This window comes from Cavia porcellus, unplaced genomic scaffold (genome assembly GCF_034190915.1).
Source record: "Cavia porcellus strain 051 isolate PalLab524CR breed Dunkin Hartley unplaced genomic scaffold, mCavPor4.1 scaffold_12, whole genome shotgun sequence".
Classification (NCBI taxonomy): Eukaryota; Metazoa; Chordata; class Mammalia; order Rodentia; family Caviidae; genus Cavia; species Cavia porcellus.
The window spans coordinates 84,030,875-84,050,793 of record NW_026947495.1 but is presented as its reverse complement, the minus strand read 5'-3'; the positions used below and the strand labels follow the sequence as shown (position 1 = coordinate 84,050,793).

Here is a 19,919-nt window from a genome sequence, read left to right as displayed (position 1 = left end):
AACTACACGGAGCTGGGCAGTGGTACCCAACACACTAATGCCCTAAGAGTCCACAGCTTCGCCAGCTTCGCACACCACTCTTCTGAAAGGCCGAATGCTCGGGACGGCAAGGTTGGGGCACGTAAAGGGCCAGGATGGAAGCCTCGGCTGAGGCGCTGGGGACATGGGCTGCATTCCCTGCATCCCGCCCACCTCCCCTCAGCCGACTTAAATGGCCAGCCCCGTGCAGAGCGCCTGCTTTGCGCTCCTGAGAGGCTGAAGGGCTTCTTACCAGACTGCTTGTGTTTTTCGATTTTTTTCTTCAGGTCTAGTCTGTGGATGTTCTTTAGGCATTTCTCTAATAAGTCCAATTGATCTGGAGCAACCAGATTTAATTTCTCCAATTCAATCACAAGTTCCAAGAAACTCTATGGGAGCCACCAACAAGAAGCAAATGTCAGTGGGGAGGGGCTGGGGATTTAGCTCAGCAGCATAAGCACCTGCCTTGCAAGAAGGCAGTCGTGAGTTCGATCCCTGGTACCGATAAAAAAGAAAAGACAAAAAAAAAATGTCAGTGGGGCGAGTGACCCCAGCACAAGCTCGGGGCCTCATGAGTCACAGCAGCAAGAAACTCGGCCTCATGAGCCACAGCAGGGTCCTTCTGAGCAGACGACCCTCCACTCACACTCTTGGACACTGGCTAGGCCAGGGAAGATCCGGGCTGTGTCACCTGGTAGAGCTCTTTCAAACCCAGACTGTGGCTGAACTGAAAACTCTAAGGACTTCCCCAGAAAAAGGGGAAGCACAGGTCACGGGGAAAGGATTTCAGAGAAAAATCCTGTTCTATGTTTGTGACCATCTCAAACTATTTTAGTCCGGGCCTCAGAGAGGAAACTCACCTTACCCTTGGCTGTCTTGCCGCGGCCGGTGTAGTCCCGCATGAGGAAAGTCAGTGCAGACAGGTCGGACTTGTCCAGGTCCTCGCCAATCTCCATCATCAGAACCCTGAGGTGGACAGACCCCATCAGGAGGCTTGCACCCACACCTACACCAGCACCCGTGCCAAGCAGTGGGTCCCCAGTCGCTGGGAGTCTTGGCCCCAGAGAGAGACCTCATGGGGACTCTGGCAGGAGACCTGCTCCTCCCCTCTCCTTCCAATCAGAGCTCTGAAAATGACTCACAGGACAGAAGTCCCCTCGCCCCCAAGAGTTCCACAAATAAACAAAGGACCCATGGGACTAAGTCAAAAGACAGAGTTCTCCTGGGCCTTGTCCTCTCAGGGAGCTAGGGACACACTGTGGATCACAAGAGTGTAAAGCCAAGAAACACTTGGAACCATACCAGGGCCTTCAGCCAGCCTGGACACTCTTCTGCCTGGCCGCCTCCACCACCCCCTCAGTGGCACTCCCGGGAGAGTGCTGTCACTGTGCTGGGAAGCCCATTTTCCAGCAGACTCAGGGACTGGAATCACGCAAGCCACCCCAGCAGATGGCGGCTGGGCACAGAGCTCAGGGCCCAGAGAGCTCCCCACCTGGCCTCCACCAGGAAGGTGTCAAGTGGTACAATTTCTCCAGGCTGGCGGGATGTGCCACAGAGAGAATTACGGGAGGTGGAGAGACCCACAACCGAGGGACAGGTCTCCTCCAGTCCTGACCCACCCAGGTGGATGCCACAGGAAGCGGGAGAAGGAGCATTTCAGGGCCATGGAATTGAGGGTGGGCAGCTGAGGAGCAAGGGCCAGTGGGGACTCGGGGTTGCAGAATTCTACAAGATAGAAGACACTGTCAGACTTCCTTCCTCGGTGCTGGGAACTCACAGTGACTGAGTCACCGAGAATGAGCCGGCACACCCGGCCACACTGTAGGGCCGGCAAGAAGTCCTGCTCTCAGCTGTGCCTGTGTTTCTTCCTGTCATTCTGTCCCTGAGGCAAACACATACCATCTTCCCTTCCCCTTTCATTAACAATCTTCTACCCATTTCCTCCAAGCAAGAGTGGCCTGAGAACTCAAAAGCCTGCCACTTCCTGGCCTCCAATAATCCTAGCACTAGGAGGCTGAGGCAGGGGGATCTAGAGTTTGAGACCAGCCTGGGCAACGTGGTGAGCTCAAGGCCATCCTGGATATCAGCCAGCTGCTGAGGCAGGAGAAGAGGAAGCAAGAGGCTGCTCTCTCCACTGTCCTCCTAGTACCCACCCCCCACCCATCTCATGGGGATGCTGTTGTCACCTGAAGCTGGACACGAGGCCGGGGTGCCTGCGCAGGTGCGACTCCAGGGCCACCCGATCCATTCCCAGCACTCGCTTGAGCAGGTCAAAGCGTCGCACCCTGTAGAGCAGCTCAGCCAAACCCAGAGAGGTCAGCTGGCCTCTCTCACTCAGCGCAGCCAACAGGTCCCGGGCGCTGCTGGGCGGCAGGTCCACAGCGACATCACGGCACAGGAAGGCCAGTGCTTCCTTCTCCTCCTCATCCAGCGCCTCCTCCACCTGGTGGATAAGCTCTGCAGGCAGCACCATGGCAAGGGCAGCGGGCAGGGGCTCCTGGCCCTCAGCAGCAGCCTGGGCGAGCGCCCACTCCATCTGCGCAGCACTGCTTCATGGCTTGGTCCCTGGGGAGTGTGCCTCAAGCCTGGGTCCAGGGGGGTTACCTCTCCAGGGAGACCTCTGCCAAACGCAGCCTCCCTTCCACGCTGCAAGCCTAGAGATCAGAGAGGAGGTCTCAGGAAGACCGAACACTGTCAGACAGACCCGACAGACAGGAGCCAGAAGAGACCGAAAGGGAAATGACAGCAGGGACAGCTCGGCCCAAAAGCCCCACAGAGTTCAGGACAGAGAGCGGGGTGGGGAAATCAAAGGCTGCGTCATGGTGGTAACCTGGGGGAGGAACAGGAAAACCCAGTGACTCAGAGGCTGCAGAGACCCGAGCCAGAGAGGTACCCAGGGGGCGATGCCGTCGGGCAAGGGACACCCAGCCCACCCAGCTCCTCCCCCACTTCACCCTCACACCAGCCCAGCCCCTTCATGGCTTCCTAAGATCAGAGTCTACTTTGTCTGTCCTGCAGTACTGAGGATGACCCTGGGCACTCTACCACTGAGCTGCACCCTGAGCCCTTTTTATTTTTTTTATTTACTTATTTTCTGGTCTCAAACTTGCAAAGATCCTCCTGCCTCAGCCTCCTGAGTGCTGGAATTACAGGAATGTGCCACCATTCCTGGTAGCCCTTTTTATTTTGAAAGTCTTGCTAAATTGCCCAGGCTGGGCTCAAACTTACATTCCTCCTGCCTCAGCCTCCTGAGTAGCTGTGGTATTGGTCACCACAACCAGCTTCCTGGTCCAATTTGATCAGGTTGAAGCTCCTGTGTCTCCTATCCTGCTGTAACACAAGACTACATGGCCACAGCACCAGGGAAGTCCCTGTGGTATCTGGTATCGGTATCAATAGAGGGCAAGGCAGGACTGGGGGACCTCATCAGTTTCGGTGGGCGGTTTCAGTGGGCGGTTGAGTCAGGGGACTCTACCCATTTTTCTTTGACATTTAAATTGCAAATGATGACCACTGTCTGACACTGAACCAGCTCTTACTCTCTGGGGCAAAATTCAGATTATGACACAATCAGCAAACAAACTCCTGGAGATACAGCCGGGCTCTGAGCTGCCCACATCTGCTCTCTGCACACAAACTGACAGCCGTACCCAGAGCTGGGGAGGCCGTGCCAACTGCACACCATCCACCCAACTCTTACACAGTGCTGTTCAGAACTGGAGAAATGATATTTGACAAAATGATTATGGAACTAAAGCAGAAAAACAGGTGTCCTGACTACGTCGTTTTTCTCTGGAAGCGGAATAACCAACAACCCACACGCCATCTGCAGGCTCACAGAGCATTATCCATGGTCACAGAGCAGCACTCTCTGAAGACAGACAGACAGCCTTTGCTACTCTATACATCATACATCCTCACCACGCCACACGGTCCTATCCCAGGTATGGAGGGCAGACCAGCAATCCGAGCACTCAGAAGCTGAGGCAGGAGGATCACTGTGAGTTTCAAGCCAGCCTGGGCCACAAAGGGATACCCTGTCTCAAAGAAACAAAACAAAACAAAAATGTATATATGCTACAAGAAGTAAGAAAAATAAAATAAGAAGCCATTGCACATAAGGGACATAATGTGTAAGAATGGAACACCGCTGTACTTTGCTTGCTAAGCTCCAAGGCCCTGCACAGCATCCTTGTCTGCAGGGGTGCAGCCCCGGGTGTGCGCTCACACACACTAAGCGCTTCCTGTCTTGACCTGCGGAGACAGGCCTTAGTGCCAGGCCAGCGCAGGGAGAGACCCGCACACAGCAGCGACTTGCCTGCACCACTGCCCCAGTAAGGTGAGGGTCAGGTGCACCAGACGGCCTCCCAGGGGAGGCACACAGGCCCCGCCTAGATGAGGCGAGTGGACTGAGGGGCGCAGAACTCACACTCAGGAGTCTACTGGGGGCTTGGGCTAGGAGGTGGGGCTTTGGGAGGTGGGGCTTGGGCTAGGAGGTGGAGCCTTAGGGGTGGGGCGGGACAAGGCCTGGGTACTGTGGGTGGGCAGGGGCCTTGTTGGGAGGCGGGACCTTAGGAGGCAGGGTGGGATGGGATGGGGACTGTTGGGAGGAGGCAGGGTTGGGGCAGGGCCTGTAATAGGAGGCAGGAACCTGGGTGGAGCCTACTGTGAGGAGGCGGTCACTGGGGCAGGGCTGTGTGTGAATCTCTCTCTCTCTCTCTCCCCTGGCTCCGCCCTTCTTGCACCCTGAGAGGCCACCCTGAGGTGAGCAGCTCTTCTCAGTCACAGAGCCACGGAGCTTGCAGCCACATACAATGGGCTAAAATCCTGCACTGTGTGGATGTACGGTTCTGTGTGCCAGTCCACAGGAAAATGACCAGGCTCCTGGGTGGCCAGCAGCAGGGCGGGATGTGCAGTGTGGAAACTCTGGGAAAGGGATGGCTGCATCCCCAGCATGAGTGAGCACAGGGAGTCCATCAGGCAGCTGGGAAAAGCATGCAATTAAAAATTTAAAAACTTTATTTCTGGAATTTTCCATGGCGCATTTTCAGATCACAACCGCCCATGGCAGCGGAAACTGCAGAAAGCAAAACCTCAGATAAAAGACATCAACTCCACCTCACACCACATCCACAGTACAAGAAAATCAGCCAGAGGGGAACCTTAGGGTTTGGAAACTGGAAAATTACTCCCTGTCTCATATACATGCAGCCTTTGTCAGTTCAGTTAACACATACTAAAAAGATGCACAGATGTGAAGTAAAAAGTGCCCGCTGTAGAGGAACTGTGGCTTCGCATTGAGAATGCTTTTAGAAGCAGAAATATGACACGGACTGGCCCTCCCAGCACTCTGCGAGCCTGAGGCAGAAGGATCCAAAGTTAAAGCCCAGCCTGAGCGACCTAATGACTTAGTGAAACCCTGTCTCAAAATAAAAAATAAAAAATAAGGGCTGGGGTATCGCTCAGTGGGAAGGCTTGATTTCAATCCCCAGTACTAAAATAAATAAATGAATGAACAAAACAGCAAATGCTTTCAGAGCTTCCTTGGTGTATGGGCAGGTGAACCCTAGAGGCTCTCAGAACTGTGGTGAAAAGGCAGGGCCGTGTACCACTGAACAGCTCAGAGGCGGGGTGGTGCCCCGTGGATCTCTCAGAGACCACACCTGCTGCACACCTACACCCACTCCTGTTCTCAAGTCCCCTACTGTCCCCTACATGGCAAGAGGCCAAGGGGCCCTGTGAGCCCGGCCTTTGCTCTTCGGCCCAGCCCAGTCTGGCCAGCACCCTTCTTTCCTTGATCCTACTGTTCTGAGCTGTCCCTCCTGACTTGGATAAACCAGTACTGCGAATCTCCTAGGATTTTCTGAGCGCCCCGTCTGCTGGCATGTTCTGATCCAGTGACAGTCTCCCCTCTTCCCCACAAACCCTCACCCACTCCCAACTTGCTCTGACTTCACAGTGGAACAGCTAAGACCTGACAACGGTTTCAGTTTCATTTCTCTAGGAAAATCATGGGCCACTGCCAAGGACAGTTACACCACCAGCAAGGCTCCTATGAGTCACAGCTGAGCCTCCAGGACCCAGCTGGTGGAGGATGTGCGTCCTGGAAATCAGAAGCATGAACCTCACGGAGGTGTTTACTTGGCAGCGGAAAGGCGGAGGAGGAGGCTCTGCTGGCAGAGGCTCTGTTCCCCCTGCTCCTGAGCCTGGGCCAGGAACACTGAGCTGGATCCCATGGCCACCACAGATGCTCCAAACCCAGGTAGGGTGATTCCCTCCCAATGCTGGAGAAGCTGCTGTCCCCACACCTGGGTCACCAGCACAGCCTGGCAGCAAAGCCTGATCTCCACCCACTTCCTCTGTGGGGCCTGAGCGCCACCCCTGCTGCAGAGCTGCAGGAACTTTCTGGACAGAGGCAGCAGATGGGGCCAGGCCTGGGACAGATGGGTCCTGGGCACCAGGGGGCACTGAGCACTCCCTTCGGTGGATCCAGTCAGCACTGGCACTGGGGTCAGCCGGGCTCCCCCCTCCTCTGCAGGCATGGCTGCCGAAAGGAGCACTGTGTACTCTGCCTTTGTGAGGCACTGGGTGCCTGCACCCAAGCCTCCTACAAACCTCTGCACTCACCGGCACATAGCTCAGGGAGAGGGGAATCACACCACCCACCCACACCGTGCCCTATTAGCTGGTACCTCGGGTGGCCCATGGCCAATCCCTTCTGTCCTCTCCTCAGCCTCTCTTCTGGGACCCCAGAGCTGTACCCTCTCCCAAGCACCTCCAAGCCTCCTGCAATCTTGAGTGATGAACAAAACCCCAGCCCCCACCTTCACCCTACTGCCTTCTGGGGAGGGAGGGACTGTGCTTAGCACCTCAGCTCCACGCCATCCCCTCCCACCTGACCCAGTCCTGTCTCCTGCACAGGGACCCTGGCACTGGCCACTCTGCCTGGGAAAGACCAGAAACGCACATTGCCTTATGCCATGTGTCTACTTTGGCATTTCTATTCATGGCTTACCTACTGCAGGGAGCCATCATTTCTGTTGCCCTAAGCACTCTGAACCTCTGTGCTTCACTCTGAAGACTCCAGCCCGATGGTCCCACTCAACAAAGGCCTCCACAGCCCCTGGTTGCCATCTCCAAAGTGAAGTCTTCCTGTCTGGTATGAACTCCAGAAAATGAAACCACCACCCCCTGGAGTCTCCCGCATACCATGCACATCGAAGCATCATTCACAGAGCACCTGAAAGTCCCTTCACGAAGCAACAGGTGAGAAGCTGGTGCACTCAGCCACGCAGAGGGGAAGAAAGAAGGTCCTGCCCCTGCGCTCAGTAAAACAAGCCAGAAAAGTATGCAGGACATGTAAAAATCTTACCCCAAAATGTCAAACATTCAGAGATAAACAGCAATTATCAGAGCCCAGGGGAGAGGAAGTAAAACATAGGTCAGAGGTTACAGAGCAGCATGAACCAGTGAAAAACACCACACAGCACGAAGACCAGAGCTGACGTGTCGGATTTGGGATTTCCGCTAAGTGACAAATCAAAGCTGTCCCTACACTGAACCAGCTTCACATGCACAGGTCCCAGGACATCTGCTGTACACACTAAACACATGCAATGGCAATCAGTTTTTTGTTTTGGTACTAGGGATAGAACTCACAATGTCACACTTGCCAGGCAGGTGCTTACGCCACTGAGTTAAATCCCTAGCAACTAGTTTTAAATAAGTAATAAGAAAAAGAAGTCTTTCTTCATGCGCCTGTCCTTGGTCTCTGTCTGTTCGCTGGTGCCTCCTGGATTCACTTCCTGCTGGCTTACTCTGTCCACTCTTGCACCTTCCATACCTTTGCACCCCGGCAGCCTCTGCACCCCTGTACCCTCTGCATCTCTGCAAGCCTCTGCACCCCTGAGCCCCCTGCGCCCCTGCATCCTCTGCACCTCTGCCCTGGCTCCTTAAAGTCCCTGGCTCCTGGCCACTTAGCAGACACACCCAGCCTTCCTGTTTCTGCCTCTGAGCTCAACCTCCCCACAGCTTCCTCTCAGGCTGAGCCTTCTGGAGCTGGAGCTTAGGTCACTTCCTTGACAAAACCTAGAGCTAGAGGCTCCACATCCGCACCGCAGCCCCAGCTTCCCTGCCTCTGCTCACTCAGTTAACAGGGCAGCAAATCTCATCGCATCCTGAATCTGAAGCCAGTCTGTCTGGCGATGCCCCATGGTGATGCTGTCCACGGCACCGTGTCCTCCCCATGGAGACCACCCGGATGACTCTCCTTGAAAGAAGCGCAACTATCTCCATTTTGGCTAAGCCGGTGTGCGGATAAGTACAGAGCTGGCTAGGCCACTTCTTAGGAGCTAACACCTAAGCTTTGAACTAAGGGGATAACTGCTGTTTCCCCACCCAGTGACTCCTGGAAAAACATGGTTGAGCTGGGCGGGGAGAAGAGCCATGCTTTACACTGTCGGCTAGGATAAGAGCAGGTCAGAAAAGACTGTACACTACAGCTGAAGCAACAACCCCAAACCACTAGATACTGCCTCAGTTGTGTTATGCAGAGTGTTCTCTCTGCATGTCTTGCCCTCTGCATGCTGCAGAGATGATCTCAGGCCTCTTACCTAGCCCACCTAGGTATTTCCTGTCACTCTCACTGTCACTCATTCAGGCCACTCCTGTCACAGAGAATTAATAAACCCCAGGTGAGGCCCTGAGCCGAGGATTTTGCTCTGATGAACCATCTCGGCTGGACCTGGACCACACTGTGTATATGTCTTAGTATCTTTATTCTCACCAGGGGTTGCACTGGAAGTGATAGATTGGAATTAACCCACTGGATTCCCAATAACTTCCCCATAGGACTACAGATATAAACTTCCCACATCACTACAAGGACAGAAAGGTCAGTCTCCTCCTCCACACAGGCCTCCAAAAAGCATTCAGCACTCTGAGCAAGTGACAGGAGCGGACAGTGAAGTGGCCAGCAGGACTGGGGATGCACACCCTGTCCTCCACAGGTCCCAGCGCAGAGCGACCACAAGTAGTTAGGGACGATGGTGAGAGCCACCCAGCCAGCTACAGAGACCACAACATTCAAACTGGACATTCAGGTGTCTGGGGAGCCCCATGACAGTGACCTGTGAAACCCAAGTCACTGGAAGTTTCTGGAAGGACAGAAGAGGAGGGATGCACAGCCCTGGGCAAGATACACTGTGGTCACAGCACAGGCCATCGGTGCATTCATCTTGGACACCACAGAACCCAGTGCCCCAGCCCTGTGCAGGACCCCAGGAGGTGGCTCTGCATGTGGCACCAAGCAGTTAATACACATAAACCCAGAGAGACCGGGAACCTGATCCCTGGAAAGTGACAACTCAGGATAAAGGGAAGGAGATCTCTGGAAATCAAGAAAGGGCCCACAGGAAAACCTAAAAGAAAAAGAGGAGGAATGGAGCACAACACAGACAAAAGAATGAAGCAGAGTGGACACTCACCGGCTCTCAGGAAGGGCACTGCACAGACACTGGCCAGCCCAGGGAGAACAGTGCCTGGGGCCCAAGACAAGCCAATGGGCATTGAACTCTGCAAAATACTGGGTGGGATTTTACTCCAAAAGTGACTCCCTCCACATGGCAGGCTAGAGGGAGTTGGAGAAGAAAGTCAGTGTAGTGGCCACCACATCTGAAGGTGTTTAATTGGGAGCCATTTAGGGAAGGGTTAAAGGTTAAGGCTGAGCCACAGTAAAACAACAGAAGAGACATGCTGCTGGGTTCTAGAGTCCCTCTTAGCACAGTGGCTGGGTGGGAGTCACAGGGGGAGCACCAGACACGGCCCCCTAAGACGTCTGAGCTCAGGTGGGGGGACGCCTTGGGACCCTGTCCCCTGGGAAGAAACCAGGCCCTGCAAGTGTGGCTTTTGGAGGGGCCTGGGTCTGAAAGTGCTAGTACTAAGTATAAGCAGTCTGTTTGGCCACCGAGCCCTATGCGGGTGTCTAGGCCAATCACAAAGCTAAGTGTCTGTCTTAGTTACTTTTCTCTAATTTCTGGGACAAAAAGTTAAAGGAAGAAAAGTTTATTCAGCTCACAGTTTGTGTAGGTTTTAGTCCATAATCAGTTGGGTCCAAGACAGGGTAGTGTGAGGGGCAGCCATTCATGGTGGCAGAACACAGCAAAAGAAACAAGAACAAAAAAAGAAGACAGGGGGCTGGGGATTTAGCTCAGCGGCATAAACGCCTGCCTTGCAAGCATGCAGTTGTGAGTTTGATCCCCAGTACAAAAACAAAAACAAAAACAAGGCATTTAGTCTATCTCTAACAGTTGCCAAAGTCATAACAATTTTTTTTTTTTTTTTTTTTTTGTACCAGGGATTGACCTCGGCTTGCCAGAGAGGTGCTTATGCCACTGAGCTAAATCCCAGCCCCAGTAATTTCACATTGCTGAAAAGTTCAAGTTCCAAGTCTCCTTCAAGATGGAAGGCAAACTCGTAGCTGTGAGCTGTGTACAAATGAAAAGAACACCTCCAACATTAAATGGCACAAAACAAACACTTCCATTCCAAAAGTTACAAGCAGGAGGATTCACAGGATTGGGACCACAGCGTGCCCAAATGCCAACAAGGCAAATATTAAGTGCTGCATTTTCAGGTACAACATGCACTGCAACCTGCAGCAAGTTGTGAGCTCCAAAAGGCGCGGGTAACTCCGCCCTTGTGGCACTTGCACTGGCGCTGCTCCCATGGCTTGTCTCTGGGCTGACTTCACTCCCTCTTTACATGCTCCTTAGATGATTCATGTGCCTGGTTCTCCACACTTCTGGGGGTCTCCTCTGCACCTCTGGCTTTACACTCACAGCTTCACACACTGTCCTCTCAGGAGCACACTGCCTGTGCTCCCAGGCCTTCTTCTGAAATCTGGGCAGAAGCATTTTTAACCTCAGAACTCTTTCATTCTGCACACACCTAAACCAGTACCATGTGGATGATGCCAAGATGTGCTGCCACCTAGAGCTGTGGCCAGGCTTTTCTCTCTCTTGGATGTAGTGGCAGAGTGTCTGGAATGCTGGACACTCTGAATCCAGTTCTGAGGAAAAGATTCTCCATGTTGTCGCCATTCTGGGACATGCTGCTCTGTGGTTTTCTTCTCAAAGCAGTCTTTTACCTTTGCGGCTTTGAGGTGGCAAAGGGTACAGACTTGCTGCCTCCAGTGGTGCCCGCAGGCCACCTTTTCTACTTTCCGGTTCCATCTCAGCAATCACGATTTCCTCAGCTCTATCTTTGCAGTCCAGCTTTACTGAAGCTTCCTTTCTGGACAAACCCACATTTTAAAATTCTGTTGAGCTCTCTTTTTTTGATTTTCAATGTAAGTCTGGATAAAAAAAAAAAAAACAGCAATAGCCATGCTACTACCTCAAGATTCAACTGCCTTGAAATTTCTTCTGCCAGATTAATTAGTACACAACCCATAATCTCAGTCTCAGGCAAAGTCTCTGGACATAAGCGAAATGGTTTCTGCCAAACCATAATGACAGTTTGGAGTTCAGAAGCCAATGCAGTTCTTCCCAGCAGAAATCTTCCAAACCTGGTCTTTATCAGCCCCAGCAGAATTTTTATCAGCCTTCTGATTTTCTGAGTTCTGACCAGAATCTCCCATACAGAAAACCCTAAGGAGGTCCAGCTGTACTCTTTCAGGTGACATATCTGAACCTTTCCAAACTCTTCCTGCAAACCATTCCCAAAAGTTCTTGAACCACATGGTCAGGAAGAGTCACAGCAATGATCACACTCCTGTTACCAAATTCTGTGTTGGTTACTTTTCTATCATTGCTGGGAGAAAATACCTGACACCCAGAGTTAAAGGAGGAAAGGTTTATTTAGGTCACAGTCTGTGGAGGTTTCAGTTTGTAATCGGCTGGCTCCCAGGCAGGGTGGCATGGCACAGAGACAACAATTCAAGGTCGCAGAAGACAGCAAAGCAGCAATAGCAAAAAAGGGGAAGAGAGAGAGCAAGCCCCTCTCCCTCCCTTACACTGTATGCAGGTTACCCACCCCAGGGTAGGCGTAGGACTCACACCTGTAATTCCAGCATTGTACCACGGATCAGTCACAATCTCTAGAAGCCCACGGACATGACTGCATGAGGCTTTGGGGGGACATCTAGACACAAACCATAACATGTCTGTCTGCTTTCCTCAGTTTAAACAGTTGCCACAGCTCAGGGGCCACAGATGGAGGGGCCTCTGGAGCAGGGAAGCAGCTCACACACTGACAGGCCAGATGGAGAAGCCATGCCTCAGCATGCACAGAGGGAACAAGAGCTGAGTAGCTGCACGAATCTAGTCCTGTGGTGGAAATCTTTAATCAACCGCACTGGGCAGGAAAGGCGGGGCCAGACTCAGCATCCACACAAAGAAACGTGAGTGTGGAAACAAAAGAAGTCTCTGCAGTGACCCACTGTCCTACCCTATATCCAACACCATATTAAATGGCAAAAAAAGCTGAAAGCTTTCCCTCTGAAACAAGAACAAGAAACAGTGTCCACTATGACCACTCCTATGCAACATAGTACTCTAAACGTCCACCAGAACAATCAGACAAGAGAAAGAAATAAAAAGAATACATATAGGAAAGGAAGAAGTCAAACTATTCTTACTTGCAAACAATATAATCCTTCACATAAAAGATCTAAAACCTTCACCAAAAGTCTTGCAGAACTAATAAATTCAGCTAAGTAGTAGGATACAAATCAACACACAAACATCAGTGGCATTCTTGTATGCCAAAAAACAAACTCATTGAGAAAGAAATTAGGAAAACAATACCATTTAATAGCCAAGAAAAATTAAATCGAATTAACCTAATCAAGGAAGTGAAAGACCTCTCTACAAATGAAAACTATAGTACTCTGAAAAAGGAGATCAAAGAAGATATCAGAACATGGAACAATATCTCTTGGAACTAACATTGTCAAAATGACCACATTTCCAAAATGGATAGACAGATTTAATGCAATTCCAATCAAAATGCCAACAGCTTCCTTCACAGAACTGGAGAAAACAGTGCCAAAATTCATAGAAAACCAGAGGAGGTCCAAATATCAAAAGTAATCCTGGGCAATAAGAGCAAAGCAAAAGGCATCACAATGCCAGGTTTCAAATTACAGATCTTTACAGCAAAAGAAACAACGTAGGGAAGAGACAACCTACAGAATGAGAAAATTTTGTTAGCTACTGTTCAGAGGACTAATATGTAGAATATATCTTTAAAATCCCATAAAATGAGACCCTTCCAAAAAATAAAAGATTCAGTCAAAAAGGGGCAACTGAAATGAATAGACACTTCTCAAAAAAAGTACAAATAGCTGATAAATACATGAAAAAAAAATGTTCAACTTCCTCGGCCATCAGAGATACGCAAATTAAAACACTGAAATTCCACCTTGCTCCAATGAAGCCATTATGGCTTGTGTCTAAATGTCCGTCAGATTCTCAAGGGATCATAGCTGGGGCTTTTTGAAGCTGGGTGAATCTTCAAAGTGTGACACTGGGATGAGGGTATGAGGTACTAATTTAGTCCACTAATTGAAATTTGTATGGGGCTGGAGGTAACTAAAATGGATTTACTGAAAATGGAAACCCCACCTTAGGTGTGGGTGGCACCACAAAAAGGCTTGTAGCCTGGATGGGATAAGAGGGAAAGGCAGGCTCACTGCTGCTACTGACTGCCTCCTGCCTGCCTGCCTGCCTGCCTGCCATGGACTGGTTCCCCTGGCATGCCCCTCTGCCACACCACCTTGCCTTGGAGCGGGCTCACTATGGAATGAAACCTGTACAGACTGTGAGCCAAATAAACCTTTCCTTCTTTAACTTGTGGGTGGCAGGTTGTTTGGTCCCAGCAATGTAAAAACTAACTGAGACACTGGTCATCATCAAGAAATCAAATAAATGTTAGTGAGGTTGTGAGGAAACAGGAACCCTTCTACACTGCGGGCGGGATGTAAGCTGTACAACCACTATGGAAATCAGTGTGGAGATTCCTCAGAATCTAAAACCAGAAACTCCACTTGACCCTTCTAGGTATCTTAACAAAACGGTTCAAGACATGGGTTTACAGTGACACATGGTTACCCCATGTTTATAGCAGCCCAACTGATCCGGGTTAAGTGTCCACTGACAGATGAAAGCAGAGCATGGTGGCATGTGTCTGTAACCCCAACACTTGGGAGGCTGAGGCAAGAGGATCCCTCAGGCCAGAGTAGGCTACAAAGTGAGTTCAATGCTACCCTGAACTGCATAGTGAAACCCTGTCTCAAAAAGACAAGGGGGGAAAAAAGTGGTATTTCCACATAGTGAGGTGGTACACTGTCATAAACAAGCATAAACTCACTTGTAGGCAAACAGAGCACCCTGGTCCATGTGCGGTAAGTGAAATAAATCAGACACATGAGGTTAAACAGTGTGTGTTTTCTCTTCTATGTAATAAGTCAACGAGGAAGACAAAAGATAAATAACAGGAAACAGAGATAGAGCTTTTTCCAAAGGAAAGGAGGCCAGATGCTGGAGAGGAGGAAAGGTCAGTGGGGGAACTGCGCGGTGTCTGTCAACTCTCCCAAGGAAGAGGAATGTGATCATCATGTACTGCAAACATTGGCTAAAAAAATAAACTCAAAACGTGTCCTCTGCCTCCCCCACACGCACCGGTTCTAAACTCGGACCCGACCTCCAGTCGGTGCTCCCACCCGCCCCGCAGCGGCGTCCCGAGGTAGCACGGCCTCCCAGGAGCCAGGCGGGTGCCCAGCAGCCCGGCACCGCCCAGGCAGGCGCGCACCCGGGGCAGGCCCAGGCGGGTGAGGACGCCGCTCGCTGCGGGCCGTCGTGTCCGGCCCTGCGGCCGCCCAGAGGCCTCGGCCCCGGCCCCGAGGCAGCCTCCCCCCTGGGCGCAGCTCTGCCGCGGCCACAGCCGGCCTGCGGGCCGGGTCTGCAGGGCGGGCCGCGTCCTCCGCTCCGTGGAGCTGGGGCTCGGCCCTAAGAGGACAGACTGACCGACGGTCGGAAGCCACCGTCATTCCCAGCGGAATCGGCAGGTGCCCGGGAGGCTGAGGCAGGACGGCTGCTGGTGGAGGTCACTGGGGCGACCCCGGGGATGCGGCCTGACTCTCCACGGATTCGGCCCCCAGGACCACGAAAAATAAAAACTGCTTCTTCTAGTTATAAAAAAGCACACAGCTGCTCGCCATGGGAAGCCGAGCACACGGAGAAAGCGGAGCACAGAGCCTCCCCGGCGGCGCGCGGCCCTCGGTCCTTCTGTCCTCGTGCCCTGAGCGCGTGCAGAGCGACGCCCAGACCGCGCCGCTCGGCCCCACACCGCCGCGGACTCCGCCGCAGACGTCCACAAGGGCGCCCACTTTGATCCCCGCACTCTGGGAGGTGGAGGCAGGAGGATCGCAAGTTCAAGCCCAGCCTGGCAACTTAGGCTTGAGACTGACAGAAAATAAAATTAAATAAGAAGAAAGAAAGAAAGTGGGCAGCTGGGGCGGAGCTCGGCGGGAGGGAGCCGGTCCGCGGAGAAGGAACTCGGAGGTCGGGGGGCCGCGGAGGAGCAGAGACGCCGGCGCAGCGGCCGCGACGGGGACCCACCTGCGGCCCGGGCGTCCGTCGGAGGCCGAGTCGGCGCAGCAGGCGGCCCTCGGCCGGCCGGCCCCGCGCCAGCCCGCGGTGCCCGGCCCGCGGTGCCCAGCCCGCGCACGCCAGGCCTCGGGCGGCGGGGAGCACCCCGCAGACTGCCCGCCCCGGGACGCCGCCAGGCCGCGGAGCCGGAAGCGCGCCCGGAAGAGGGCGGAGGCCGGAGCCGGCGGAGGCGGGAGCTGCGGCGGTGCTGCGCGGCCTCGGCGCCCTCGGGCGGCCGGGCGCGGTGGGGCGCCGTGCGCGGACCCCGCTCCGGCTGCTTGTTCCTGCTCGTCACGCCGATTCCCCTCGGACCTGTCTGCTTTCTGAGGCGCTTCCTCCATCTTCTGGCTCTTTTTTTTTTTCAAATTTTTCTGAGACAAGGCCTCCCTGTCCTTCCGGATAGACAGGAACTGAACTCAAGATCCTCCAGCCTCAGCCTCCTGAGTGCTGGGATTACAAGTGTGCGTCGCCATACCCAGCCACACCCAGCCCGAAAGACTGCTATTAACAAAAGGAAGGGGCAGTGGTTTCCAGTACCTGACCGGCAAGGCAATATGCAGAAACACAAAGAATTTTCCCCAATGCAACCAGGGACCAGTGACCCACTTTTTTTTTTTTTTTTTTTTTTTTTTTGGTACCAGGGATCAAATTCATGACTGCGCGCTTGCAAAGCAGGCTCGTATGCCGCTGAGCTAAATGCCCCGCTCAATGACCCACTTTTTAAACGTGGAAAAGATCTGACCTGAAGCTTCACAAAAAGGGCAGGTGAGTAGTGAAGAGTACAAGCCGAGCTGCTCAGCTGCATCATGACCCAGGCCTAGCAAATCAAAGCCAACGCGATGCCAGGGTTCAAGGGGAGGCTGCTGCAGAGCAACATGAGAAAGTACACTGGGGCGGGAACCGCAGACCCAGCCAGAAAGGAAATCAGAGCCACTGCTGCAGCAGGCATTGCTGTCCACTGCCAGGCCACCCAGGGAAGCCTCAGGGCTGCTGGTCCTCACTGTGACTCCCACGCCCTGTTCATAGCAGCTTGGCTCCTGATAACCAGCACCTGGGAATCACCAAATTACCCTTGGAAAAATCGATGTGGTGGTACATGCCTGTAGTCCCAGCACTTGAGAGGCTGAGGCAGGAGGATCCTGCAAATTCAAGACCAGCGTGGGCTCCACAGTGCTTTGCAGACCAGCCTGAACTATACAGATAAACACCTTGTGGCTCAACAGTAGGGGGACACTGAGGTACAGGAGCAGGGCCAGCTTGGCTGCGGATAGCTGCCTGAAGCAGACAATGAAGTGTCCTGAGGGGCCTAAGAGCCACAGAAGAGGTCGGGTATAGCCCAGCCAGAGAGCTTTGCCTAGCGTGTATTGGACCTTGTGCCGTTAAAGCTTTTTTTAAAAAAATTTTTATAAAATGCATTTAAAAAATAAGATGGATACTGTACTCACAGGTTGTTAGGGCCGAGCCACAAGGACCACAAACTGGAGGCCAGGCCGAGACAATTTAACAAGACCCCATGTCAAAGTGAAAAGGGTTGGTGAAGCCGTGAGGGTACACACCTGTAATCCTAGGAGGCCGAGACAGGGAGGTTGCCATGATTTTGAGGCCCGTTGGGTTCCATAGTGATTTCAAGGCCAATCTGGACTACCAATGCAGTGCTGTCTCAACAAAGCAAAAAGGCAAGCAGTGCGGGTTCCAGGAAGAGAAAAATCAGCACTATAGGAGAATTGGCCATGCTGGGACTGGGAGGATCCAACAAGAAGCCAACCAGCCAGCCTTTCTGGTAAGCTGTGCAAGCCACACAGGCTCTAGGAAGAGAAAAGTTGGTGCCTCCTGTGAACCTACCTGCACAGACTAAGAATCCAATCACCCCATCCTCCCACCACAGGTAAGCAACCTGCGGGTTCTGAGGACAGGCTGAGTTGATAGCAACTAAGGTACAAAAAGCAACTAAATGCTCGTATTGCCAGCCCTGACCTGGGGCCAGCGGTCTGAGCATCTGTTGGGAGGGTGACCGTGTGCAGTGCAGCAAATATGGGCGATTCCCTTCTGTCTCGTCTTTCAAACCCCATACTGTTCTCACGTTTTGCTTTGTTCTGATTGCTTTTGCTTTATCCAGTATTCTGCTTTGATTGGTTTTATTCTGTTGTTTTTGGTTTGATTTTGCTGTACCTGAGGGAATGGACACCTACGTGAAGATAATAAGGCATACTACGGTAGCTGCTATTGATCTCCTAGCGTCCTGCTTTGAGGTTCTGTACCAATTTTGCTGCTTTGTTTTGACTGGCTTTGTTGTTTTGTTTTGTTGGATTTCACTATGTTTAAAATAAATAAAAAAACTTTTAAAAAGAGCCGGGGAGTTAGGTCAGTGGCTCAAGCACTTGACTGGTAAGCACAAGGTCATGAGTTCAGTCCCTGGTACCAAGAAATTAATTAAAATTTAAAAAATTTTTTTAAAATTTAAAAACAGCAATAATAAATACATAAATGAGGTTGGTGAATGTAGCTCAGAGAACACTTGCCCAGCACACATGAGGCCTGGTGTGTGCTGTGTGTGGTGCATGTGTGTCAACGGGAAAGGCAGGGGAAGAGCTGAAGTTGGTAGGTGGACTCCGGGGGTGAGAATGTGCGCACCCATGTAAACTCTCTCCACATGGCTTCACGGCTAGTACTTTACATATTTGGGAAGAAAACGCTGCACAAAGTGAAAGAATCCAGACACAAGAAGTTCACACAGCACTGAGCAAAGCTGGAGTCCCAGAGAGCTCACAGCTGCTGCAGCAGGAGCAGGATTTGGGGGGCCCAGTGCAGGCCGCGCTGGGGGCAGAGTGGGCACCCCCACCCAGGGCTCCTGTGCACTGATCCCCACCTGGCCCCTGAAGAGGTGGCGCCCATGCTGCTCTGTCCAGTTTTTATTCCCAGCCCATGTTTGCAGAGCATTGTGATCACACTCCTGAGTGGCATCCTTGCTTGTACACAAAGCGCCTTCGTGGGTCTCCATCCCCTCGCCATTGTTTGACCATCTTCCCCTCTGAGAAAGCTTCTCTCCCTACTTCCTGTCACCTATTTTTTATTGTGCTTTTTATTTTTACTCTGGGTTTCTGATACAAGAGAGACCATGAAATTTAAAAAGGGAGATCTAGCTGAGTAGTACTCCACTGCATATAATGCCATATTTTCTTTATCCAGTCATCCATTGACAGACCTGCAGGCTGCTTCCAAGACTTAGCTGTTAAGAGTCACGCCACTGTACACATGGGTGTACGTGGACCACTGTAGAACGTCTTTAACTCTTTTGGGAAGACACCTAGAAGGGAAACAGGGGGTCAAATAGAATTTCTAGTTCTAGTTTTTGAGGAATCTCCACACTGATTTTCACAGTTTACATCCTCAACCATAGTGTACAAGGGTGGCTTTCTCCCTGCAGCCTGGCCGCTCCCTGTCTTGATCTGGCTTCTTGGTGACAGCCTTTCTTTCTGGAGTAGGGTGAGCCAAGGTGGCATTTGGATTTGTGTATCTAGACACGCAGAACTTTTTTTCCATGTACTCATTAGCCATTTGTATTTCTGAGTGTTTGAGTGATTTGTACTCAACCTAGAGCAGCACAGACTATTAGAGAGAAGAGGCAAGTAGATAAGAAAAGAGTTTGGGGCGGGGGCATGGAGGGAGTCCCCACAGAGAAGGCTGTGGGGCTCTCCACAGACGAAGGGCAGGTTCTGCCTGATGCAGGCTCTGGGGGCTGGTGTGAGCTGATTTATCTTGTGGGAGTGCAAAGGACTTGGTAAACCTTTACATTCCTGAGCTTTGGCAGACTTTTGGGAGGGAGAAGCCATGGGTGCTTCTGGGAAGAAGGAGGTGTGTACCTTATCATGGCACAGCTTTGAACTGTTGCCATGATGATTGTGCTGTCTCTCAGGTGGGGACCTAACACTGAGAAATGCCTTATTTAGAGCAGTTGTCCAGTTTTTGATTGGCCTTTTTATTTTGGGAGTCTAAGTTTTTGAGTACTTTATATATATTCTAGATAGTAACCCTCTGTCTGAAGAGTAACCAGAAAAAATTGTTCCTGTTCTGTGGATCATCTCTCCACTCTGTTGGCCATTTCCTTTGCTGTGCAGAAGTTTTTAAATTTGATGTGATCCCATTTGTTGAATCTGGGTGCTATTTTCTGTGCCACTGGGGTTCGTTCAGAAAGTTCTTGCTTATCTGTCTTTGAGAGTTTTACATGTTTTACCTTACCTTCCAGCAAACTGT

The 19,919-nt window shown here is 52.0% G+C and overlaps 2 protein-coding genes across 17 annotated transcripts in view; one reads left to right on the top strand and one right to left on the bottom strand.

Moving 5' to 3' along the window:
• Cflar (CASP8 and FADD like apoptosis regulator) overlaps positions 1-15,778 on the bottom strand; it is a 28,935-nt gene extending 13,157 nt beyond the window's left edge. For 10 of the 13 annotated variants that reach the window (XR_010050984.1, XR_010050983.1, XR_010050985.1 and 7 more), the window contains exons 1-3: positions 15,639-15,769; positions 879-984; positions 272-407 (exon numbers count right to left, since the gene is read on the bottom strand). Coding sequence is in view for 10 of the 13 variants with exons in the window: in XM_063259543.1 (XP_063115613.1) it covers positions 272-407; positions 879-977 (235 nt within the window). In the remaining 3 variants the exon portion in view is untranslated. Of the gene's footprint in view, positions 1-271; positions 408-878; positions 985-2,204; positions 2,673-9,503; positions 10,068-15,638 lie in introns of those variants that run through there. The other 3 variants (XM_063259542.1, XM_023562190.2, XM_013145234.3) reach the window with 3 other exon arrangements.
• A 162-nt stretch (positions 15,779-15,940) lies between these two features.
• Positions 15,941-19,919, top strand: part of LOC134478365 (uncharacterized) — a 29,585-nt gene continuing 25,606 nt past the window's right edge. For all 4 annotated transcript variants that reach the window (XR_010050982.1, XR_010050981.1, XR_010050980.1 and 1 more), the window contains exon 1: positions 15,941-17,553. The gene's annotated coding sequence lies outside the window, so the exon portion shown is untranslated. The remainder of the gene's footprint in view (positions 17,554-19,919) is intronic.